The 23,861-nt window shown below is 31.6% G+C and overlaps 2 protein-coding genes across 2 annotated transcripts in view; one reads left to right on the top strand and one right to left on the bottom strand.

The window, feature by feature from the left end:
- LOC114340254 (patj homolog) overlaps window positions 1–14,129 on the top strand; it is a 53,439-nt gene extending 39,310 nt beyond the window's left edge. The window contains exons 3-4 of the mRNA XM_028290973.2: window positions 2,497–3,200; window positions 3,383–14,129. Coding sequence (XP_028146774.1) covers window positions 2,497–3,200; window positions 3,383–4,403 — 1,725 coding nt within the window. The 3' untranslated portion in view covers window positions 4,404–14,129. The remainder of the gene's footprint in view (window positions 1–2,496; window positions 3,201–3,382) is intronic.
- A 2,424-nt stretch (window positions 14,130–16,553) lies between these two features.
- LOC126893255 (uncharacterized) lies at window positions 16,554–20,081 on the bottom strand. Its single transcript, XM_050663256.1, has 2 exons — window positions 18,416–20,081; window positions 16,554–16,983 (listed from the first exon to the last, which is right to left on the bottom strand). The coding sequence occupies exons 1-2, from the start codon at window positions 19,757–19,759 to the stop codon at window positions 16,918–16,920; spliced, it is 1,410 nt and encodes a 469-aa protein (XP_050519213.1). The 5' UTR covers window positions 19,760–20,081; the 3' UTR covers window positions 16,554–16,917.
- Between the last annotated feature and the right edge of the window lie 3,780 nt (window positions 20,082–23,861).

The following is a 23,861-nucleotide window of genomic DNA, read 5'->3' as shown; positions in this document are numbered from 1 at the left end:
ATAATTAGGCCCCTAATACAGAGAGAACAAAAAGATTGCTAGAAACAGCAGAGATGAAAACAGTTAGAAAAATCGATGGCAAGACACATATAGCTAGAAGTACAGATATACGGCGGATATGAAAGGTGGAGAATTTCAAGAATTGTGTAAAAAATAGAAAGGTAAAATGGAACCATCATATAAACCAAATGGCAACAAATTGAGTAGTAAAGACGGCGAGAAACGGTTCCTCAATAGGAAGACAATCACTGGGAAGACCATGAAAACGATGGAATGACAACCGACCTTAGGCACACTGAAAAACAGACAGAGTCATATCTGCACCAAAAGAAAAAGAGGAAGAACACGTTAGTTACTGCTTTTTTATTGGAAATAATGAAGTCTTTTTCCTTTTTTGTTTGTCAACATTACCAAAAAATTATTAAGTTATATTCATATTTACTAGGTGTTGCATTTTCAACGCCAGGTCTCTTCTTCTTGTAGTGCCTATCCGTTTCGGATGTTGGCGACGATAATTGCAATCTGTACTTTGCACACTGCTGCTCTAAAAAGATTTGTGGTTGTTGTGCTAAAGCACGTACATAGATTTTTTATCCAGGAAATCCTTCGTCTTCCTGGTCCTCTTTTCCCTTCTATTTTTCCCTGCAAGATTATTGCAGCAGTCCATATCTTTCGCTGTGTCTCATGATGTGACCGAGGTATTCGATTTTGGCTGTTTTTATTGTAGTTAGCAGCTCTTTTTCTTTTTGAATTCTTAACAATACATCCGGATTAGTAACGTGGTCGGTATAAGATATCTTCAGGATTCGACGATAAATCAAACAAAAAACAGAAAATTCAATACAAATAAATTAAGAGACTCTAGTATAACAAACAAATACCAAGAAACGTTGGAGAGGCATGTGGGAAACTTGGAACCAGTAGGAAAATCTAGCATTGAAGGTATATGGGAAATATATAAAAACGTGTACATTGAAGCAAGGAAAAAGGAAAAATTATGTAAATTAAAAAGTAAGAATATAAAATTAAAGAAAATAGCTCACAACTAAAATTATATTTTGATTTAATCCTATAAAAATACCTTTCTTTTAAATGCATAGTTTGTGGTTATAACTCATACCACTAGATGGCGCTATTTTGTTTGCTTCCACAAAATTAATGGGAAATGTCAAGAGTTGTATGTATTATAGTCTAATATATTTGCTCGTAGTAAATTTATGTATGTAAAAAGTGTTACAAAATGTCATGGTTCACTATCTTGTCAAAATAAAAATGATTAGCCTTCAAAAGCTATCTTATATAAAAAAAAAATACGACATCATACCCAATTTTATTTATTTATCAACAATGGCCATTTCCTTTTGGCCACTGTCGTTATTGACCGGTTATTGATGAAAACTCTAATTTCAGGTTATTTTTTTTTACAGCATTGGCCAATAGCTAATGTTATTGTCGTTAATGGTCGGGCATTGTTGTTAATAACCAGGGGAAATGGACAGTCACGACAATGCCCGGTCTTTAACGTCAATGGCCAATTTACATCATTGTCCGTAACATCCGTCATGTCTGACAGACCCCACGTTTGATTTTGATATTGTCGGATTCTCCTTCCTCTGTCCGGATAGACGATGTTTTATTCCAATATTGATTAATATATCCATCAGCTTGTCGTGTTTTACTGTATCGAACGCTTTATGGTAATCAATGAAGCATTCATAAATATCGCAATTTACGTCTCTACATCTTTGAAATAGCACTTGTATACTAAAGAGAGCCTCTCTTGTATACACTGCACGAAAACCAAACTGTGTATGTCTGATTTTTTTTTCGCATACTCTAATATCCTTTGATGTATAATTTTTAAAGGTCTAGGACGTTTCATCGCCGCCGTTTCGATGCCGCCAGTTCATCGCCGGCCGATTCATCGCCAGTCAGTTAATTGCTAACTGATATATTTCCGAATTTTCGAGAGTTACATTTATTATTTATTTTTAGTATTAATTAGGAATTCTAGGCAATGCGAGATATGACCATTCCCGTTGCCATACTTAATCTTTTAATAGACTTTTAAACTTATATAATATAAAATATATTATAATGATAATCTTTTAAATTTCACGGTCAACATTTCCAACCAAGAGAAATTGTTTCTTAAATTCGAAAAGAACCCAAAATTCCTGTACAAAAGTTTAGGGGAAGTAGAACAGTAAATATAATAATATTTTTTATCTTTTTAATTGTCATAAGTTTTGAACTGAATTTGACGTCGTGTCGTGTCATCTTTCATAATACAAAATCAACTAACTAACTGGCGATGAAACGGACGGCGATGAAACGGACGGCGATGAAACGGACGGAGATGAAATGGACTGGCGATGAACCGGCGGCATCGAAACGGCGGCGATGAAACGTCCCATTCCGAATTTTTAAAAATAATTTAATTTAAAAAGAAATGTCATGTAGTATATTTTAAAACATTGTACTTTTTTGTTTTAGATCGGTGAAGTAAATCTCCAAGAAATGAATTCTGAACAAGTAGCCTCTGTTTTAAGACAATCTGGTACCCATGTTAGATTAATAGTAGCCAGACCAGTAGATATATCTTCAACTGAATACAAATACTTAGGAAGTTCTGCTCCTCTAGTTCCCACTAGACTGCTTCATGATTGCACCGAATTAGACAAATACCTGGTTCAACATAAATACGCCCCCGTATTTAAAAAGAGCATTAACACAGAATTGTTTCAATCAGATTTGTCTATGCCATATGGAATTTCTGGACTTTCTCGGGTTCCTGCTTCACCTTCACTGCCTTTGTTAAATTTGGACATGGTTGTCAAAATGCCAGAAATGGAAAAGTTCGTTGTTGAATTAAAGAAAGATGCCAATGGTTTAGGTATTACAATAGCTGGTTATGTTTGTGAAAAAGAAGAACTCTCAGGTATCTTTGTCAAAAGCGTCAGTAAAGGTAGTGCAGCTGACTTAAGTGGTAAAATTAAAGTCAATGATAGGATTGTGGAAGTGGATGGCCAGACTTTACAAGGATATAGTAACTTTCAAGCCGTTGAGGTGTTGAGAAATTCAGGAAATGTTGTCAAGTTATGTTTAGAGAGATATCTCCATGGGCCAAAGTATGAGCAACTACAACAAGCAATTGCTGCAAGTGAGATAAAATCTGCATCGCCACCTGATGTGCCACGGTAATAGAGAAGCTGTTTCTACCCCTTTAATTAGTTGCCTTTTTAATCTGAACACATTTTCCTATATCTAGGCCTAACTCACATTAACCCTAGTTATAATATCATACCTCATGTGTACTAATCACGGTGTCTGGATATCGTTTCCATTTTTTCTAAATTTACCATCTTTATATAAATTTCAGATTTCTCAAGGAAGATGGAACATTGATTCTAAATGGCAGTAGTAATCACGAAAATGGTCAGATGCACAAAGAACCACTCAATGATGTAAAAAGTGAACCTCTGTCCCCAACAACTGAAAAGGCTCTCCGGAAGAACTGGCAGAAGGTCATGGGTCCAGACACCGAGATAATCATAGCACAGTTAACCAAATTTGCAGAGAAGGGTGGATTAGGTATCAGTTTAGAAGGGACAGTTGATGTAGAAGACGGACAAGAAGTTCGACCCCATCATTATATCCGATCCATACTTCCTGAAGGTCCTGTAGGAAGAAATGGTATCTTAAGGTCAGGGGATGAGTTGTTAGAAGTGAATAACCATACACTATTAGGAATGAATCATCATGAAGTAGTAAGCATTTTAAAGGAACTGCCCGTTAATGTGTGTATGGTGTGTGGTAGAAATCCATTTAACTTGTTAGCCCAACGTGACGATCCAATTGCAGACAGAGGATCTTTGAATCGGAGTCTGCACAATCTTCTTCCTGTGTCCGATCGACTAGTAAAGGCAAAATCCGATGGGTCTTTAGCTAGTAGTATTACCATTTTAGGATCTTCTGACCAAGCTTTTAGTAAGATGAAATCTCGGTCATTAGAACCATTAACTGGATTAGCCATGTGGAGTTCAGATCCTCAAGTAATTGAATTAGTTAAAGGAGAACGAGGTTTAGGGTTCTCTATTTTAGATTATCAGCATCCAATAGATCCTAATGATACTGTTATTGTGATTAGAAGTTTAGTACCTGGTGGTGTAGCGCAGCTTGATGGTAGATTGATTCCTGGCGATCGCTTGTTATTTGTTAATGATACAGTATTAGAGAATGCTTCACTTGATCAAGCTGTTCAGGCTCTCAAAGGTGCTCCAAAAGGAATTGTCAGAATAGGTGTAGCTAAACCTTTGCCCATTCCAGATACTATAGGTCATAACTCACTTGTTGATATTGACACAAATAGGTATATAACAACCAACTCTATACTCAATTAATATTTTATTCTCTTTTCTTTCTGGAACCACACACTGGGGTTCCAAATGCCGAAAACGTGGTTATGAATCTTTGGAAACGTATATTGTTCATACACTTCAGAATTACTTCCGTACTTAGGGATTTTCAGCATCGCTGGTTACGAATCAGACATTTTTTTTTATCAAAATGGCGGATCTAATATGGAGGAAATAAATTCGAAACTTTTATGTTAAACGCATATTTTATGAAATTATACAGTGTGTAACAAAAATACAGGTCATAAATTTAATCGCATATTCTGGGACCAAAAATAGTTCGATTGAACCTAACTTACCTTAGTACAAATGTGCACGGAAAAAAAGTTACAGCCCTATGAAGTTACAAATTGAAAATTGATTTTTTCCAATATATCGAAAACTATTAGATATTTTTTATTGAAAATGGAAACGTGGCATTCTTTTGGCAGTAGTATTTTAAGAAAAAATTATAATGAAATTTGTACACCCCATAAAAATTTTATGGGGGTTTGGTTCCTTTAAACCCCCCCAAACTTTTGTGTACGTTCCAATTTAATTATTATTGTAGAGCTATTAGTTAAACACAAGTTTTTAAAAACTTTTTTGTCTCTTAGTACTTTTTTCAAAAGTCAGTTTTTATCGAGATATTTGAATATTTGTCAAATCCACCACATATTTGTATATGGTAAAGTACGGTTATGGAGACTTGGTAATAATATGAAAATTTATTTATGATTTACATTTTTAAGTATATTTTGAACCATATTAAAAAAGAAGCCACATCTCGATAAAAGATGCTTTATCAAAAAAATACAAAGAGGCAAAACAGTTTTAAAAACACTGTGTTTAACTAATTGTACCGCAGTAATAGTTTAATTGGAACGTACACAAACATTTGGGGGGTTTTAAGGAACAAAACCCTCATAAAATTTTTATGTAAACATATTAAAAAAGAAGCCGCAACTCGATAAAAACTGCCTTATCGAAAAAATACTAAGAGGCAAAAAAGTTTTAAAAATATCGAATTTAACTAATGGCACCACAATAATAATTTATTTGGAACGGACACAAAAGTTTGGGGGGTTTAAGGGAACAAAACCCCTATAAAATTTTTATGGGGTGCACAAATTTCACTATAATTTTTCTTTAAGATGTTCTTTCCATAAGAATGCTACATGTCCATTTTCAACAAAAAAACTCTAATGGTTTTCGATATATTCAAAAAAATCGATTTTCATTTTGTAAATTCAAAGGGCTGTAACTTCTTTTGTGTGCATATTTGTACTAAGGTAAGTTAGGTTCATTCGAACTATTTTTGGTCCCAGAATACGTGGTTTAATTTATGACCTGTATTTTTGTTACACCCTGTATATTATAAGGGACTTTTGAAATTGCTGATTACTCATACAACTTCTTTTTGAAAAACAAATGTATTCAGAACCTATGACTTATACAGGGTGTTTGGTAAAGAATGGGCCATAGCTTAACCTTAGATACCTGAGGTTAAAATAGGTCAATTTAAGCTAACTTACCTTAGTATAAAAGTAGATATTAACCGAAATACAAGGTGTCAAAGTTAAACTTTTATTTTATTTACTTTTGAATATGTCCTGACAGGCACGGCACAACAACACGAAATTTGGCTGCTGGTACTGTACAGCCTACTAAATTATGTTAAACAAACGTTTCTGGCTACTACCAGAGGCGTACAAGGGGGAACGTGAATGGTTGACCCTTCCCAAATTCTACGCCACTGGCGGAATTTCTGTTTTAGTGAAATTTTTTGATTCTCCAATACTTTCTATGTAAATAACATACTCTTAGTTCGTAACGATAAAGCTATTAGTTTTCGAGATATTTGAAGCTAAAAACGAAGGAGCATAATACATTAATCAAAATAAGTGTGCCTTTTCATTTTTAACTTCAAATATCTCGAAAACTAATGACTTTATCGTTACGAATGAAGAGTATATTATATGCATAGAAAGTATTGGAAAATCTAAAAATTATGCTAAGGTAGCAGTTTCATCAGTGGTGTAGAATTTGGGAAGGGTCACCCATTCACTTTCCCCTGTCGTACGCCTCTGGTAGTAGCCAGAAACGTTTGTTTAACATAATTTAGTAGGGTGTGCAGTGCTTACACTTTCTGCCAAGTATCACTTGGATATGTCAAATTATTTTAAAGTATTCTTTTTTTTAAATAATTTATTCTTTATTTAAAACTTTAAGAAATATGAGTGCCCGGTACTATAAGACTATTTGACATATCCTTATGGTACTTGGCAGAAAGTGTAGGTACTGTACACCCTACTAATTTATATTAAATAATCGTTCGTGGTTAATACCAGAGGCGTACGACAGGGGAAAGTGAATGGTTGACCCTTCCCAAATTATACGCCACTGATGAAACTGTTATTTTAGAGCATAATTATTAGATTCTCCAACATTTTCTATGCAACTAATTTACTCTTCATTCGTAACGATAAACTCATTAGTTTTCGAGATATTTGAAGTTAAAAATGAAAAGGCACACTTATTTTGATTAATGTATTATGCTCCTTCGTTTTTAGCTTCAAATATCTCGAAAACTAATGGCTTTATCGTTACGAATGAAGAGTATGTTATTTACATAGAGAGTATTGAAGAATCAAAAAATTGTACTAAAATATAAATTCCGCCAATGGCGTAGAATTTGGGAAGGGTCAACCATTCACGTTCCCCCGTCGTACGCCTCTGGTAGTAGCCAGGAACGTTTGTTTAACATAATTTAGTAGGGTGTACAGTACCAGCACCACTTACAAATTTCGTTTTGTTGTCCCATGCCTGTCAGGAAATATTCAAAAATAAATAAAATAAAAGTTTAATTTTGACACCCTGTATTTCGGTTATTATCAACTTTTGTACTAAGGTAAGTTAGCGTAAATCGACCTATTTTAACCTCAGGAATCTAAGCTATGGCCCATTCTTTAGCTAACACCCTGTATGTAAAACCGCCAATACATACTCAACAACCGCCAGAATCATATAATATGCGTCATTTCACACTTTTGTATTCAAACAACTGCCAGCAATGCAAGGGCAGTTAAGAGCAGCTAAGCCAATGTGATTCTGTAGCTTTTTACTGTACATTTTGAGGATAAACGTTTGTCGCAGAACTTCGTACTTTTTGAATGTATCTTTAGAACATTTTGATTATTTCAAGTATATTTTTACTGATTATTCATTAACAAATTGTATGCAATTATTATTATCAAATCTTAAGTCAACATATATCTTACATTAATACATACTTAAATAAGAAAAATCTGCTTTACAGCAATAAAATTGATAAACTACAAAACGTTTTACAGCTTTTCAATATACGCGTTCTTTTTCACTTTTACTGCCGGCCACAATAACGTCGAACATGGCTCACTTGTCCCTGAGCTCTGAATAAGAATACATCCGGTCTGATGTTTACACCTGCGTGTTGCGACTCTACGATAGTATGAGAAAATATGCTTAAACATAAATCCCTCGATAGGGCTTTTTTTACTTCATGACCACGTTTTCAGCATTTTGAACCAATGTGATACGGCATCACTAATATAGGTCTTAGATCCATATTTAAATTTTATTAGTCTCTATGATAATAGCCTTATTATGGTTTAAATAGTGGCTTATTTAGCAGCCTCTTCTGGTCCAATTCTTCCTGAATTTTCTTTAATATTGTTGATCCATCTTTTTGCTGTCTTCCGATGCCTCATTTATGTGCTCTTAGTCACTATTGTATTATAAATAGAAACAGACTGTTTGACTTGTACACCCTTCTATATAAATCAAAACGTAAACTGGTGTATGTTTTCAAAAAACTGATAGTGTGTAAATAAATTTATTAAAATCAGCAGAGTACTTTCAGCATTTTTAATGCCATCATCAGAACTATCGTCTTATAATTGTAACTACCTCAAATGAAGAGAAAACTTCGAACAAACACATTCTAATTTTAAAAATTAACCCAGTGATCAAACCACTGGTGAGGGTAAAAACCCTTAAATATTAGACCAGGGCGCATCTGTAAAAATATTAGTACATTTGGACGTTGAGAGGTGACTCAAATTTTTTTGCAGAAATTGCTTGAAAATAAATCAAATAATAATATTTGAGTTATCCTCCCTCTCAAAAAGGTCCGGAACATTGTTTAAATAATCAAAATATCAAAAAATTAAGGAAAAAGTCGATTTTTTCTTCGTTTTTTGATTATAACTTTAAAAGTATTTATTTACAAGAAAAGTTGTACTGACATAAAAGTTGCGTAATTAAATTTCCAACGATATAGAATTAGTTAACAATTTAAAAAATAGTCACCCTTGTTGCAAAATAGCAATAATTGCGAAAAAACCATACAAAAACAAGTATTCTCATTTTACGTTTTTCAACCATTTATGCTACACTTAGGACCTTCATATTTCACTCAGAAAAACTTTATGATACAGTAAAACAATACTGTAAAGTTCATTAAGATCGGTTCAATAGATTTTGCAAAATAAATTTTGCAATCCAGCTTTCGCAAAAAAAAAATCATTTTTTCAAAATGTTACAGGACTGAAAATAAAGCAGATAGCAAGTTGAAATTTTTTTTACGTATAGAAGTGTACTGTACCTTTTATATGCAATTTTGCAAAATTAAAATCGATTAACACGACGGTGTCAGGAATTTTTTTTAATAAACATTAATTATTGGTGCTACGCGCAGGACAGCGGATAGTTTGCTCTGATTGGGCATTCCATTGACCTTTGATAATGATTTATACATTTTAATTTTTATTACATTTCGATATAAATAAATAAATTTGTTTATTGCAAAATAAAAACACATACTCTATCCTTTGAAATAACACTTTTATTAGCAAAAACTTTCTTTGTTCATATATTTTAACTTAGAAAATAAAAGTTTATTATTTTTAAACTTTTGCAATTGTTTAAACAATATTTCACAAACAATAATAAAATTAGTTTGATTTTTGTGGAATTAAAATATTAAAATAGAACAAAATATAGAGTAAGAAAATAATATATTAGATAGAGATTGGAAGACATTTTGGTGGAAATCAATTTGTGTGAATCGAACACCGCTGTCCTGCGCGTAGCACCAAAAATTATTGTTTATTTAAAAAATTTCCTGACGCCGTGGTAATTAATCGATTTTAATTTTGCAAATTGCAAATGAAAGTTACAGTATACTTTTATAAGCAAAAAAAAATTCAACTTGCTATCTGCTTTATTTTCTGTCCTGTAACATTTTGAAAAAATGAATTTTTTTTGCGAAAGCTGGATTGCAAAATTTATTTTGCAAAATCTATTGAACCGATCTTAATGAAATTTACAGTATTGTTTTACTATATCATAAAGTTTTTCTGGGTGAAACATGAAGGTCCTAAGTGTAGCATAAATGGTTGAAAAACGTAAAATGCGAATAGTTGTTTTTGTATGGTTTTTTCGCAATTATTGCTATTTTGCAACTAGGGCGACTATTTTTTAAATTTTTAGCCAATTCTATATTGTAGGAAATTTAATTACGCAACTTTTCTCGAAAATGAATACTTTTAAAGTTATAATCAAAAAACGAAGAAAGAAATCGAATTTTTCCTTCATTTTTTGACATTTTCATTATTTAAACAATGTTCCGGACCTTTTTGAGAGGGAGGATAACTCAGATATTATTATTTGATTTATTTTCAAGCAATTTCTGCAAAAAAATTTGAGTCACCTCTCAACGTCCATCTCAAAACAGATGCGCCCTGGACTATATATAAAATAATCACATTTAATGTGTTTTAAAAATGGCTACCATTTTTACAATCAACAGCTGTTACTGACGACTACTACTGTTGATTGTAAAAATGGTAGCCATTTTTAAAACACATTAAATGTGATTATTTTATATATTTAAGGGTTTTTACCCTGACCAGTGGTTTGATCCCTGGGTTAATTTTTAAAATTAGTTTGTTCGAAGTTTTCTCTTCATTTGAGGTAGTTACAATTACAAGACGATAGCTCTGATGATGGCATTAGAAATGCTGAAAGTACTCTGCTGATTTTAATAAATTTATTTACACACTATCGGTTTTTTGAAAACATACACCAGTTCCCGTTTTGATTTACTATTGTATTATTCTCTTTGTCCACTTCTCTTTGCTTTCTCTTGCCACATGACCTGCCCATTTCCATTTAGATTTTGTGCTAGCTTCGATAATATATTTTACTTTGATTCTTCTTCTTAGATCTTCGTTTCTCATATGGCCTCTTAAGCCTACATTTATTATAATTTTCTCATTAGCTTTTTGAGTTGTTCTAAGACTATAGCGATATCGTGTCTTCTTCTCTGATTACTCTCCGCATTACTATTGCATTATAAGTTTTCAGTTATTTTAACTTTAAATGTTGCTTTCCTGTAAATTTGTTTTCTAAGAGCCTCTTATATTGTGAGTCTATCCTGGCGTCATCTAATGCATGAAAGATTGCCCATCTATGGAATCGAAAGCTTTATTAAAGTCAACAAATGCAAACTGGAGCGGAATTTTATATTCCGTGCATTTTTCTATGAGTGCGATATTGATTGAAGATGATCGCGCTAAGATGGATTGGCTGGATCAGCGGATCCTGTCTGTTTTATTCTTTCGAAATTTCTTCTATAAGTCTTTTCCATTCCTCTCTTCTTGACTTCTCTCCCATCTCAGACCAATTTTTTCATGATCTTTTGTTACAGTTCTTCTCCAGCTATTATCGGGTCTTTCTCTTCCGACTGGTTGGTATTCGAGTGCCTGTCTCCTGTCTGGTCATATTATTTTGGCCCTTCCTTAGAGTATGTCTAATCCATTTCCTTCTTTTAATCGTTAGTGTTATTTTCTCTTGTTTTGTTCTTCTCCATAGATGTACGTTTGTTATTTTATCCGGCCAGTATATTCATAGGATGTTTCTCAACGATTTATTTATAAGGGTTTGTAATTTTTTGGTAGTTGTCTCTTCCTGTGTGCAAGATTCTGCGCCATACAATAATATACTCTTAATACAGCTGTTAAATGTTTTGATTTTGGTTAATTCTGATATATCGCGTGCATTTCAGATTTAGTTTCTTGGTTGCTCTTTTTTGAGTTTTGTTTTTTGGATTTATCTCCAGGTCCATTGGAGTATTTTGCAAGCTTGTTTTTTTTTTCATATGGCTGCTATGTTCGGTGAGGAGACAAATGTCTTCGAACTCCATGTCCTCCAACTAGAGACAAGGGCGGATCTGTAAAAATATTAGTACATTTGGACGTTGAGAGGTGACTCAAACTTTTATTGCAGAAATTGCTTGAAAATAACTCAAATAATATTTGAGTTATCCTCCCTCTCAAAAAGGTCCGGAACATTATTTAAATAATCAAAATGTCAAAAAATGAAGGAAAACTTTTTCTTCGTTTTTTAATTATAACTTTAAAAGTATTCATTTCCGAGAAAAGTTGTACTGACATAAAAGTTGCGTATTTAAATTTCCTACAATATAGAATTGGTTAAAAATTAAAAAAAATAGTCACCCTTGTTGCAAAATAGCAATAATTGCGAAAAAACCATACAAAAACAAGTATTCGCATTTTACGTTTTTCAACCATTTATGCTACACTTAGGACCTTCATATTTTACCCAGAAAAACTTTATGATACATTAAAACAGTGCTGTAAATTACATTAAGATCGGTTTAATAGATTTTGAAAAATAAATTTTGCAATCCAGCTTTCTCAAAAAAAATTCATTTATTCAAAATGTTACAGGACTGAAAATAAAACAGATATCAAGTTGAAATTTTTTTTGCGTATAGAGGTGTACTGTACCTTTTATTTGCAATTTGAAAAATTAAAATCGATTAACTACCACGGCGTCAGGAATTTTTTTAAAAAAACATTAATTATTGGTGCTACGCGCAGGAGAGCGGATAGTTTGCTCTGATTGGGCATTCCAATGACCTTTGATAATGATTGATACATTTTAATTTTTATATTTCGATATAAATAAATAAATTTGTTTATTGCAAAATAAAAACACATTCTCTATCTTTTGAAATAATACTTTTTTACCAAAAATTTCTTTGTTCATATATTTTAACTTGGAGAATAAAGGTTTTTTATTTTTAAACATATGCAATTGTTTAAACAATATTTCACTGACTAAGTCAAACTAATAAAATTAGTTTGATTTTTGTGGAATTAAAATATTAAAATACAACAAAATATAGAGTAAGAAAATAATATATTAGATAAAGATTGGAAGAAATTTTGGTGGAAATCAACTTGTGTGAATCGAACACCGCTGTCCTGCGCGTAGCACCAAAAATTAATGTTTATTTAAAAAATTTCCTGACGCCGTGGTAATTATTCGATTTTAATTTTGCAAATTTCAAATGAAAGGTACAGTACACTTTTATAACCAAAATAAAAATCAACTTGCTATCTGCTTTATATTCAGTCCTGCAACATTTAAAAAAAATGAATTTTTTTTGCGAAAGCTGGATTGCAAAATTTATTTTGCAAAATCTATTGAACCGATCTTAATGAACTTTACAGTATTGTTTTACTGTATCATAAAGTTTTTTAGGGTGAAATATGAGGGTCCTAAGTGTAGCATAAATGGTTGAAAAACGTAAAATGCGAATACTTGTTTTTGTATGGTTTTTTTCGCAATTATTGCTATTTTGCAACAAGGCTGACTATTTTTTAAATTTTTAAAGAAATTCTATATCGTTGGAAATTTAATTACGCAACTTTTATATCAGTACAAATTTTCTCAGAAATGAATAGTTTTAAAGTTATAATCAAAAAACCAATAAAAAAATCGAATTTTTCCTTCATATTTTGACATTTTGATTATTTGAACAATGTTCCGGACCATTTTGAATGGGAGGATAACTAAAATATTATTATTTAAACTATTTTCAAGCAATTTCTGCAAAAAAATTTGAGTCACCTCTCAAAACAGGTGCGCCCTGGACTACTAGTCATGCAAGTTCCACCTAATAGCTGTTTTTTATCTCTTATTTTCTGCATGATTTAATCCGTTATTATAAATACTTATCCTAAAAAACTATGCTAAATATGGATTTAGACTCGAATTAGCTTGATGTTTTTTGTTATAATTGTAATTGTTACTAAATTGTGTGTAGAGATTCATATTTTCCACAACTCGTTAATACCATAAACATAAGTTGGTTTACAGTTTTTCCTAAGCAAGCAGCTACTTTGTTGTTTTGTTATTGTTTAGCTTGTGTATTTCCTTTAAATCTTGTATATTTTTGTTAAGATCATTACATTGGTATGGTTGGTTTTACAAACGGTACAGTCGTATGTGTGAAAGTGTATGTATGTAGCTGGCTATTGTCTAGAAAACAATTTTCATTATCTATATCGAATAATAGTTTTTAATTTAGAATCTTTGATATAATTTTCCTGGTTTTAAAGAATTTTTGCTGCTAGTATAATATAGAAAGGTGTACAAAATATTTACCCATTTACTTATAAGTTTGGGATATGGGTTTTGTTGTTTATATTCTTTTTCTTTAGTTGAAAGTCGAATTTTGCAGAAAAGTGTTATCTTTGGTAAGTATCCGGAGTTTTTGGTTACGAAAGAGTGGTGTAAATGTTGTTCTACTCGAATTATATATTACATTGTTTGATGATATTTATAAATATTGAAATAAAGAATAGATTCACATTTTAACCGGTGTTTTGATTTACATTACATCCTAACTCTACGAGGTGTTTCATTAAGCATTTTCCATATAGTAACTGGAGAAATATTTACAGTATGTCTCTGGAAGTTGTATCCGAAAACTTTTTTATTATTAATTTTACGAAAAAAGTTATTCTTCATAAAAAGCTTTGCATGGTCCAAAACCTAAGATTCAACCATCAGATGTCAAATTTTATGAATATTATACGAGGAGTGTCAAAAAATATGAATTTCGCTCAAGAGTAAAGTAGCTTTATTTTTCACAATATTGAAAATTGCTATTATGAAAAGTGGTTTGGAATTAAGAACTATATTGTAATAAGCAATTACACCCTTCTAATTGAAAAATTATGGAAAACCAACATTATTTTCAGATATTTCAATTCTGATAACTCTTTTATTATTAATTTTACGAAAAAAGTGATTCTTGATAGAAAGTTCTGCATGGCCTAAAACCTAAAATACAACCATCTTATATCAAATTTTATCAATTTTATACGAGGTATGTCAAAAAATATAATAGATCAAAAGTAAATTACCTTTATAGTTCAGAATATTTCAATTAGAAGGATGTAATTAAATATTGAATCAAAATGTTTAATTCTAAACAGCTTTTCATAATAACAATTTTCGATATTGTAAAAAATAAAGGTATTTTACTCTTGATCGAAATTCATATTTTTTGACATACCTCCTATATAATTGATAAAATTTGATATAAGGTGGTTATATTTTAGGTTTTAGACAATGAAGAACACTTTATAACGAATAACTTTTTTCATAAAGTTAGTAATAAAAGACTTATTTTAATTGAAATAACTGAAAATAATGTTGGTTATCCATAATAATTTAGAAAAATTTTCAAATTTTTTTTTTAATTAGAAGGATGTAGTTGCATACTAGAATATAGTTCTTGATTCCAAACAATTCTTCTTAATAACAATTTTCAATATTGTGAAAAATAAAGCTACTTTACTCTTGAGCGAAATTCATATTTTTGACAAACCTCATATAATATTCATAAAATTTGATATCTGATGGTTGAATCTTAAGTTTTGGACCATGCAAAGCTTTTTATGAAGAATAACTTTTTTTCGTAAAATTAATAATAAATAAAAAAGTTTTCCATGTGGATACAACTTACAGGGACATATAGTGAGGGAAAGTCGATATAAAATATTACAACTTATCCTTAAAGGCAAAATAGAGGTGTGTAGGAAGAAAACAAGTTTCTTGGTTAATAAACATTCGTGAATGGACTCTGATATCAAATGCAGAACAATTATTCCATATTGCAGAAGATCCAGAAGCCGTCGCAATGGTGATCGCCAACGTCGGATAATTCTGATATGGCACGTGAAGAAGAAGAAGAAACCTTGGCACAAAATACGAAGATTTGTCCTAATTCACTTAAATAAAATATTCCTCCTTAAGTGGGGGATTTACCTTATCAAGAGCAAGACCTGCGGGGATTCGGTAAAGGCGGAGGTAGATATTTTGCTACTGATAGGCGGAGCGTAAATACTATAAATTACGTTTCATACAATAAAATAATCTCCCTTCTCTCTAAGTATAATAAATACGAGACGACTTGAAATCTTTGTATTAAGTTTAAAGACTTATTTTGCACAGTCTGCAATAATAAGGAAATAAGGATTACCTTGTCATGTACTTTCCAATCGGCGGAGCCACTTTATAGAAGCAAAATATTGGATTGCAAAGAGTTCGTAGTCCCGCATTTTTAAAGCTTATTTTTGATTTTAGGCTCACGAAAAAATTATGTAATGTAGGTAAAAGTCCAATCTGTGTTCCTGTGGAGAGAGTTTTTAAAAATTTTATTTAGGTTTCCTTAAAAAAAATTGAGGAAAATGGGTAAAAAACCGACATTTTACCAATTTTTTTAGAAAAAACTAAATAAATTTTTTAAAAAATCTCTCCATAGGAACACAGATTGGGCTTTTACCTACATTACATATTTTTTTCGTCATCCCAAAGTTAAAAATAAGTTTTAAAAGTGGGGGACTACGAAAGCGTTTCAAATACTGATATTTACAAGGTTAATTCCCCTCTTAAATGATTTTATATTGAGATATTGTTTCGGATTATTGCCTTTTATAAAAAATCTTACAGGAAAAATATACACAGTAACCTATCTATGACAAAATTTAAAATCTCTGTCATCTTAACAGTCAGAGATAAAAGTTGAATTATTTTGAAAATTACAGGACGTACCAATATGTAATGGCAAGACAAAGTTATATTTTTTTTAATTATTAGGTACTATCAATAAGGCAGAATTTAGAAAATCACACTCTTTTAAAGTTTTGTGTTTTTATGTCCTAAAAATTCAAAATTAGAAAAAACGACTTACATGTCCCTTTTGACCATCTTGGGTATAAAAATAAAAAATCATTCAGTAAAAATAACACTTTATTTAATATTATCTTTATCTCTAATTGCCATTCCCCTGTTAACCCTGCTGTCAACAATTTCAGGCAAAACATACTCCAAATAAAATATTTTTATTTTTTCTTCCATTTTTTGGGTCCAGAATACCTGGTTTCTTGGATTCTTTTCTATTTTTATTCCTTTTGGAGTCCAAACGCAAAGGTAGCAAAAATCCATTTTTGTAACATGCAATTGACCTTGAATTTGATAATACCAATTGTGGTTTTCATTAATTGATCTTATATGCGAACTGATACGAGTAGATCTTATATGCGATCAAGGAGCCGAGTCAAGAACATCTAAACGAGTACCTACTTTAATTATCACTTCATGGACGTGTAACGTAGGTAATTGATTTATTTATAATTTCATACTGTTGATTTATAATTTCATACTAAAAATTGAAATAAAATACATTATAAAGGGTGTTTGGTAAAGAATGGGCCATAGCTTAACCTCAGGTTTCTGAGGTTAAAATAGGCTGATTTAAGCTAACTTAGCTTAGTACAAAGTTTATAATAACCGAGATAAAATCAAAGTTAAATTTTTTTTTATTTATTATTGAATATTTCCTGACAGGTATGAGATAACAACATGAAATTTGGTATATGGGGGTTTGTTGGGTCGAGAAAACTAAATTCCGTACCAAAAATTATGTATTGCCCAGAGGGCGCCACATACGCCTTTCAGCACTCATTTATTACGTTAAATTTTTTTTATCCCTCACTCTGTATAATTTTGACATTAAAATTTTTATTCTTCTATTAGTTTTACTTAAAAAAGGTATACTTCTTTCATCTCCCTAAACTCAACGGTTTTCGAGATAAATGCATTTTAAATCTGCGATACACCATCATTTTTAGCATAATATCATTGTAGTTACACCCGAAAAATAACTTAAAACTATAAAAATTGTGCCAGTTCTCAAATTAATGTGATTGCATCGCAAATTCCATTTAAAGAAATTTGCGATACATTTTTGGAAATTTTTATGGTTTTAAGTTATTTTTCGGGGGTAACTACAATGATATTATGCTAAAAATGATGGTGTATCGCAGATTTAAAATGCGTTTATCTCGAAAACGGTTGAGTTTAGGGAGATAAAAGAAGTATACCTTTTTTAAGTAAAACTAATAGGAGAATAAAAATTTTAATGTCAAAATTATACAGAGTGAGGGATAAAAAAATTGAACGTAATAAATGAGTGTTGAAAAGCTTATGTGGCGCCCTCTGGGCAACACATAATTTTTGGTAGGGAATTTAGTTTTCTCGTCCCAAAAAATCCCACATACCAAATTTCGTGTTGATATCTCATGCCTGTCAGGAAATATTCAATAATAAATAAAAAAAAGTTTAACTTTGACACCCTGTATCTCGGTTATTATAAACTTTGTACTAAGGTAAGTTAGCTTAAATCGGCCTATTTTAACTTCAGGAACCTGAGGTTAAGCTATGGCCCATTCTTTACCAAACACCCTGTATAAAATGTTTACACATTAGGTAGCTATTAGTTGTCAAGTTGATAGAACACAAACACATCTGATTTTGAAAAACAAAGTTAGAAGGTACGTAAACGTAACCGAAATAACTGAATAAATAAAGAAAATATTTGTGATATAACTTTTTGAACAGAATGTCTGTGAATTCTAAATGTAGGTTGTTTAAAAGAAAGGTCGTTATAAGTCAAAAGCTGACTAAAAGGTTAAGTATCCTAAATCTTACATGTCACAAGACCGACAAATGCTTATTTTCTGTAATCAAAAATGTCCTGAAAGCCCTTTACAAAAAAAAATATAACTTGAAAATTAAGAAAAAAACAATCTTACCTTCACTTCTTTTCGGAGTTGCAAAGGCCCAGAATCCTTTTGTTGAGTCAGGCCTCTTATTTTTCTGAGATAATTTCTCAGCAAGTGATTTCGGCACTCCACCTTCTGAACAGAAATATCAAAATTTTTATATGGATCCTTTTGCAATATAGCATCATAGCAGCTGCTATCTCCATCGGCAACCATTTTATTAAAAATTAATCCATACATTTCAATACTCTTAATAAATCCTTCAGTAATAATGTTAGCTTCCATAGCACTTGAGGAACCGTTCCAATTTTTGTAACAATTATGTTGTGGTGTATCAGTGGAATATTTTTTGCAGATGATGCAAAATTTATTTCTCACTGTTAAAAATAGTACTTTTTTTGTTTTGAAACCCACAATTACAGCAGCCCCACTAAATGAATTATAGTTCATTCTGTATGACCTTTTAGCCCAAACACCATCACAAACGACTGTAACTAAAGGGATACCGTCTTTACTTAGTTCGCCGCATTCTATTGCTAATCTTTTTTCTTCGTTGGCAGCTTTTGCCATTTCTTCTAGGGCCGCTTCTTCCCAAAGGTCCGATAAGTTATCCTGTATCTTGTTATATGTTTTAGAGGATAATGTTGGTATATTTAAAGAAGAATTGAATTCATTTGAATGTGCATATCCTGACCCAACGTTAGTAATGCCAAAGACAGCACTTTTATTGATTTCTTCGAAATCTTCAACTGTTGTCACAGTCTCAGTAGAAAGACACATATTACATTTAAATGTTATTTTAGATGCTAATCCAAATCTTGTTTCTTTTGTTACCTTTAAATTTTGAAGAGAACATCCAAAGTGAGGCGCATGGTTTGATATTAAAATCAGGGAATCTAAAAAATATTGAATATCAAGTATTCTGCGTCCTTCGAGGTTTATTTTTGAGTCAGAGTCTACTTTTTCATTTTTCTTCACATTTTTAGAAACTGTAAGTTGACCAAGTTCGGAATTAAAAGTATCACTAGCGTCCATATTTTCACTAACATTAGAAACTACTACTTGTTTGAGTTGTTTGTTTACATAATTTGAAATGTCACAAAGGTCTGTTCCGTTATTTGAATTGTCACAAAGGTCTGTTCCACTATTTGAATTCTCAAAAAGGTTTGCTCCGCTATTTGAATTTTCTTCATGTCGGAGTTGAGAATTATCAAAATCAACTTTATTTTCACTCAGAGATTGTACACCACGTAAAACTGCTTCTACCATATAATTGTCTACTGAACTATTATAAATATTGTCTACATTATCTACATCAATAAAATTATTGCTTTCTTCGGTATAATTCTCAATAGCAGGAGTAGAACTTGCCATATTATTATGTTGCAAATTCAAATCGTCCTCAACTTCTAGAAGTTGTAATTGTCCAGATGTTGAAGCTCTATCCTGAAATAACCTTATTTTGTATCAATAATTTCTCCATTTTACTTTGATAGAATTCATTTTCATAGACAATAAGATTTTTACAATCGCATAAATTTTATATAGGGCGTTTCATTGTGTCCATTTTGTTTTATATGGTACTTTGTAAAGACCTGACTAACTCAGCAAAGCTAAACCTGGGTATAATTTCTATTTTTAAAACTACAAGAAAAAATTAAATGAATGTATTGTACCTACCAATTACTTTTTGTCTAATAAGAAACTTTGGGTTTCCTTTAAATTTTGCCACAATTAAGCAATTCAACTGTGATTATTAATAATTACTTATATTAATTAAAATAGTCCCTTCGAAAACCAATAAAATCTGAAATATTTCACTAGATATCCATTGTCACCACTGTTCTATGCAGTGTGACCTGAAAGTGTGGAATAACTTCATTATTTCATAAACTGAAAATATTTTCAAAAAACCTGAAACAGGTTGATTTCAATTCTTAAAATTACGTTTCATGGCACAGTTGCGAAGAAGATTACTTTACCTCGTTTGAAGGGTATTTCAATTATCTACTAAATTGTTATAGGTATATAATGTTTCCCGAAAATATTTATAGTTTAGAAAATAATGAATTTATTTCACACTTTTGGGACACACTGTATACATATAGTTACGTTGCTAACAGCTCTAAAGTTAGTCAACTCTTTATGAAACAACCTGAGTAATATATGAATTTATTCGCTACTTTCTTTTTTCTTACTTACTTTCAATGTCTTCTGACGCTTGCGATTTGGGGATCGCGTTGATACTCTTTTAGACGACATCCACAATCGTTTTTGGGCACTTTTTCGAAGAGGCATCGTAAAAATATCAAAATTATAACACTCGAAAACTCAAAAATACAAAGATAAGTCCGAAAAATACACGACACTACTGCTCAAATACAGGAAAGATAATGATATAATTACCTTCGGTACCTACCTGCTACTACTATTACTATCATTGTTTGATTTGCGTGTATAGATAAAATGCTATGTGGAAATGCGATCAATGATTGTCCCCGTTTAGGATTTTGTCCTCTTCAGGGTTTGTAGTGAATGTGTAGTGTTGGCAGCAAAAGCAAACAGTCCGAAAAGCGCACTGGGGCAAGCGCCGTGTCCTGGTGTTTTTGGACCTGGGTTATGCCGGACGGTGGTGTCCAGAAGGCTAAGAAGTCAACAGAGAAGAAAGTTTGATGGATTGTTGGTTCCATAGACATTTACGTGTACTGTCCGTGCTTTGCTCTCGACCAGTCTCCCTAGAAACCATTGTACAACGACAGGCGAACCTGCGTCCCTCGTCGGCGGTCAGGAGGTGGCTTTGAGCGCAGCGTGGACAGTGTGCGTTCGAGTGGAGAAAATAGTTGCGGCTATTTTCTTGGGACGAACCTACCTGCTGATTATTTATATTATTAATACTTAATCCCTTGCAGATGTTTTTATGAGGCTTGTTCCAACTAGCGGTCAAACCAGTCAGAAACTATCAGCGAATAGTCGATCTTATGACTGCATTATGTTCTCGCACTGGCCAACTGTTTGCTGACGATTTCTGACTAGTTTGACTGTTAGTTGGAACAGACCTATTGTAATACCAAAAATACCACTGTCAGACACTAAACCTAATAGGTGCAAATATTTTATTCTACAGGGAAAAATAATAGTTACTTACAAAATTCAAAGTGTGATTCCTCATTTGAAGCTATTTTTATTGCCAATTTAATGCAATAAAAAATAATCTTGAAATCAACACCAGAAAAACAACAATTTTAGTTTTTAGTTAATTTGATTTATTAAAATTTGATTCCTAATAATTATTTTATTTTTTGCATTGAATTACTAATTTTTTTTTATATATTAGAATATTTGCTAATATTTTAACTTGAAAACTAATGTCAGATTTTAATAACTAAATAAGATACAAATATACGTAGCGATACAAATATTTTATATAAAGAGAACACAAAAATTACTTATGAAGGTACCAAAGATATATAGAAATAAAGGCAAAAATTAAAAAGTATTTTTCATCATTCCCCGGTAAAATGTAAACATCTGTGAATGAGTTTATTATCTTTAAAAAATATTAGTTCCTTTACTTTCCAATCGGCGGAGCCACTTTATAGAAGCAAAATATTGGATTGCAAAGAGTTCGTAGTCCCCCATTTTTAAAGCTTATTTTTGATTTTAGGCTCACGAAAAAAATTATGTAATGTAGGTAAAAGTCCAATCTGTGTTCCTGTGGAGAGAGTTTTTAAAAATTTTATTTAGGTTTCCTTAAAAAAAATTGAGAAAAATGGGTAAAAAACCGACATTTTACCAATTTTTTTAGAAAAAACTAAATAAAATTTTAAAAAAATCTCGCCATAGGAACACAGATTGGGCTTTTACCTACATTACATATTTTTTTCGTCATCCTAAAGTTAAAAATAAGTTTTAAAAGTGGGGGACTACGAAAGCGTTTCAAATACTGATATTTACAAGGTAAATCCCCCTCTTAACGAGATAAAGTGTTTTCTTACAAAAATTCTAAAATGCTTTTAGCCCATTGTTTTAACACCTTTCAATATTTTTTTCAAACTTGACAAACAGTTTATAATACATGTTACGATACTGTAACTAGTGTTAAGATAGTTTTCCGCCGTTACTAGAGGCTTGGTGTGGGGATACATACTTCCTTTTCCCCCTCACAATCTACACCACTGTCGTAATAGTCATTGCAACATGTTTTTTTAATTCTTGATTACTTTTTACGTAAATATCCTCTTGTTTCGATGCGATAGAGTAAACAGTTTTCAAGTTATTTGCTTTGTAAAGATAATGGATTCGCTAAGATTATGTATTTAAATAACACTCAATAAGATTATGTGCTGCAACTAATGTAGATAAAAACGCAACAAATTATTTATTTATTCCATAAACTTATATAATTACATTATTTCAATACTAGTACTAGATCATAAACAAATGATAAATACAAAATTTCTGTTTTAATTGTGTATGATGGGTTGCCTAATTAGTAGAGATTGTAATAGTGAAAAAGAACAGTTACTGATTTTAATCTTTTATTTTAAAATATATAAGCAGGTCTGAAGTAATTTTAAAGATTATAAACTATTTTTTGTAAACCAAAATTACATATTTAAAGTTTTAAAAATTTATTGTCGTGTCTGGCGACACCTATCGCAAAAAGCTATAAGACAGAATATTCGTGCTCGAATTAAAACTTCGATCACCCGATGATAGATGGCAACATTAGACTGCGGCGCAACTCATCGAATGATATTTCATATACACCTAAATTGTATACAGCCAATTCATCGATAGTTCCAACTCATCAACTGGACATTTCATATGCATATTGACGACGGGTTTGCTTGATGGTGTTCCGGTTTTCTGCTGGATTTTTAGACCGGGACATTTAGCACTAAACCGGAATAAATCGATTTTTATTTTTAAATACAGCACCTAGAGACTTGCAACTTTTTGCATTGTGTTCAGGATGATGTCGGGAAAAAAGTCTACTATAGAAAAATGAGTGGAAATGCATAATTAATTGCATTTTAAAATGCACCCAAAAGTGCCATAAACTATAAACATGTCAAAATAAGTATATTAAGGGTCAGATTTTATTACTCGAGGGGTTTTTGGGGTCGCTGAACACGACTACGCCATCAGAACCGACCCCAGGAGGCATAGATTTACTCTTCATGACTTGTGGACGTACAACCAACTAGCATTGAACACAGTCCAATACTGGGCTCGGAAACTATAGTTTTCCGGTCACGAAAAGGTGAAAAATCCACAAGGAAAATGATGTCCTGTACCTGGCTGTATAGCATACATCACAAAAAATTCTACAGTGGCACAAAAAACGGGCACCCCAAAAAATGGGTATTTTTAATGACTTGCATTTCCTAAACCTGATATCGGATTAAGTAATTTTTTTAAAATGTTATAGCCTTATTCTTTATCAATATCACTGTAATAATATTGTTGCTAG

This window comes from Diabrotica virgifera, chromosome 10 (genome assembly GCF_917563875.1).
Source record: "Diabrotica virgifera virgifera chromosome 10, PGI_DIABVI_V3a".
Taxonomy (NCBI): domain Eukaryota; kingdom Metazoa; phylum Arthropoda; class Insecta; order Coleoptera; family Chrysomelidae; genus Diabrotica; species Diabrotica virgifera.
This window is presented reverse-complemented; position numbering and strand designations above follow the sequence as displayed.

Coding starts and splice junctions, on each gene's coding strand:
- LOC126893255 (XM_050663256.1), bottom strand. CDS start 19,759: ATGGCAAGTTCTACTCCTGCTATTGAGAATTATACCGAAGAAAGCAAT. Junction 16,984..18,415: donor AACTCCGAAAAGAAGTGAAG/GTAAGATTGTTT, acceptor TTCAATTTTTAG/TATGAAATTATAAATCAACA.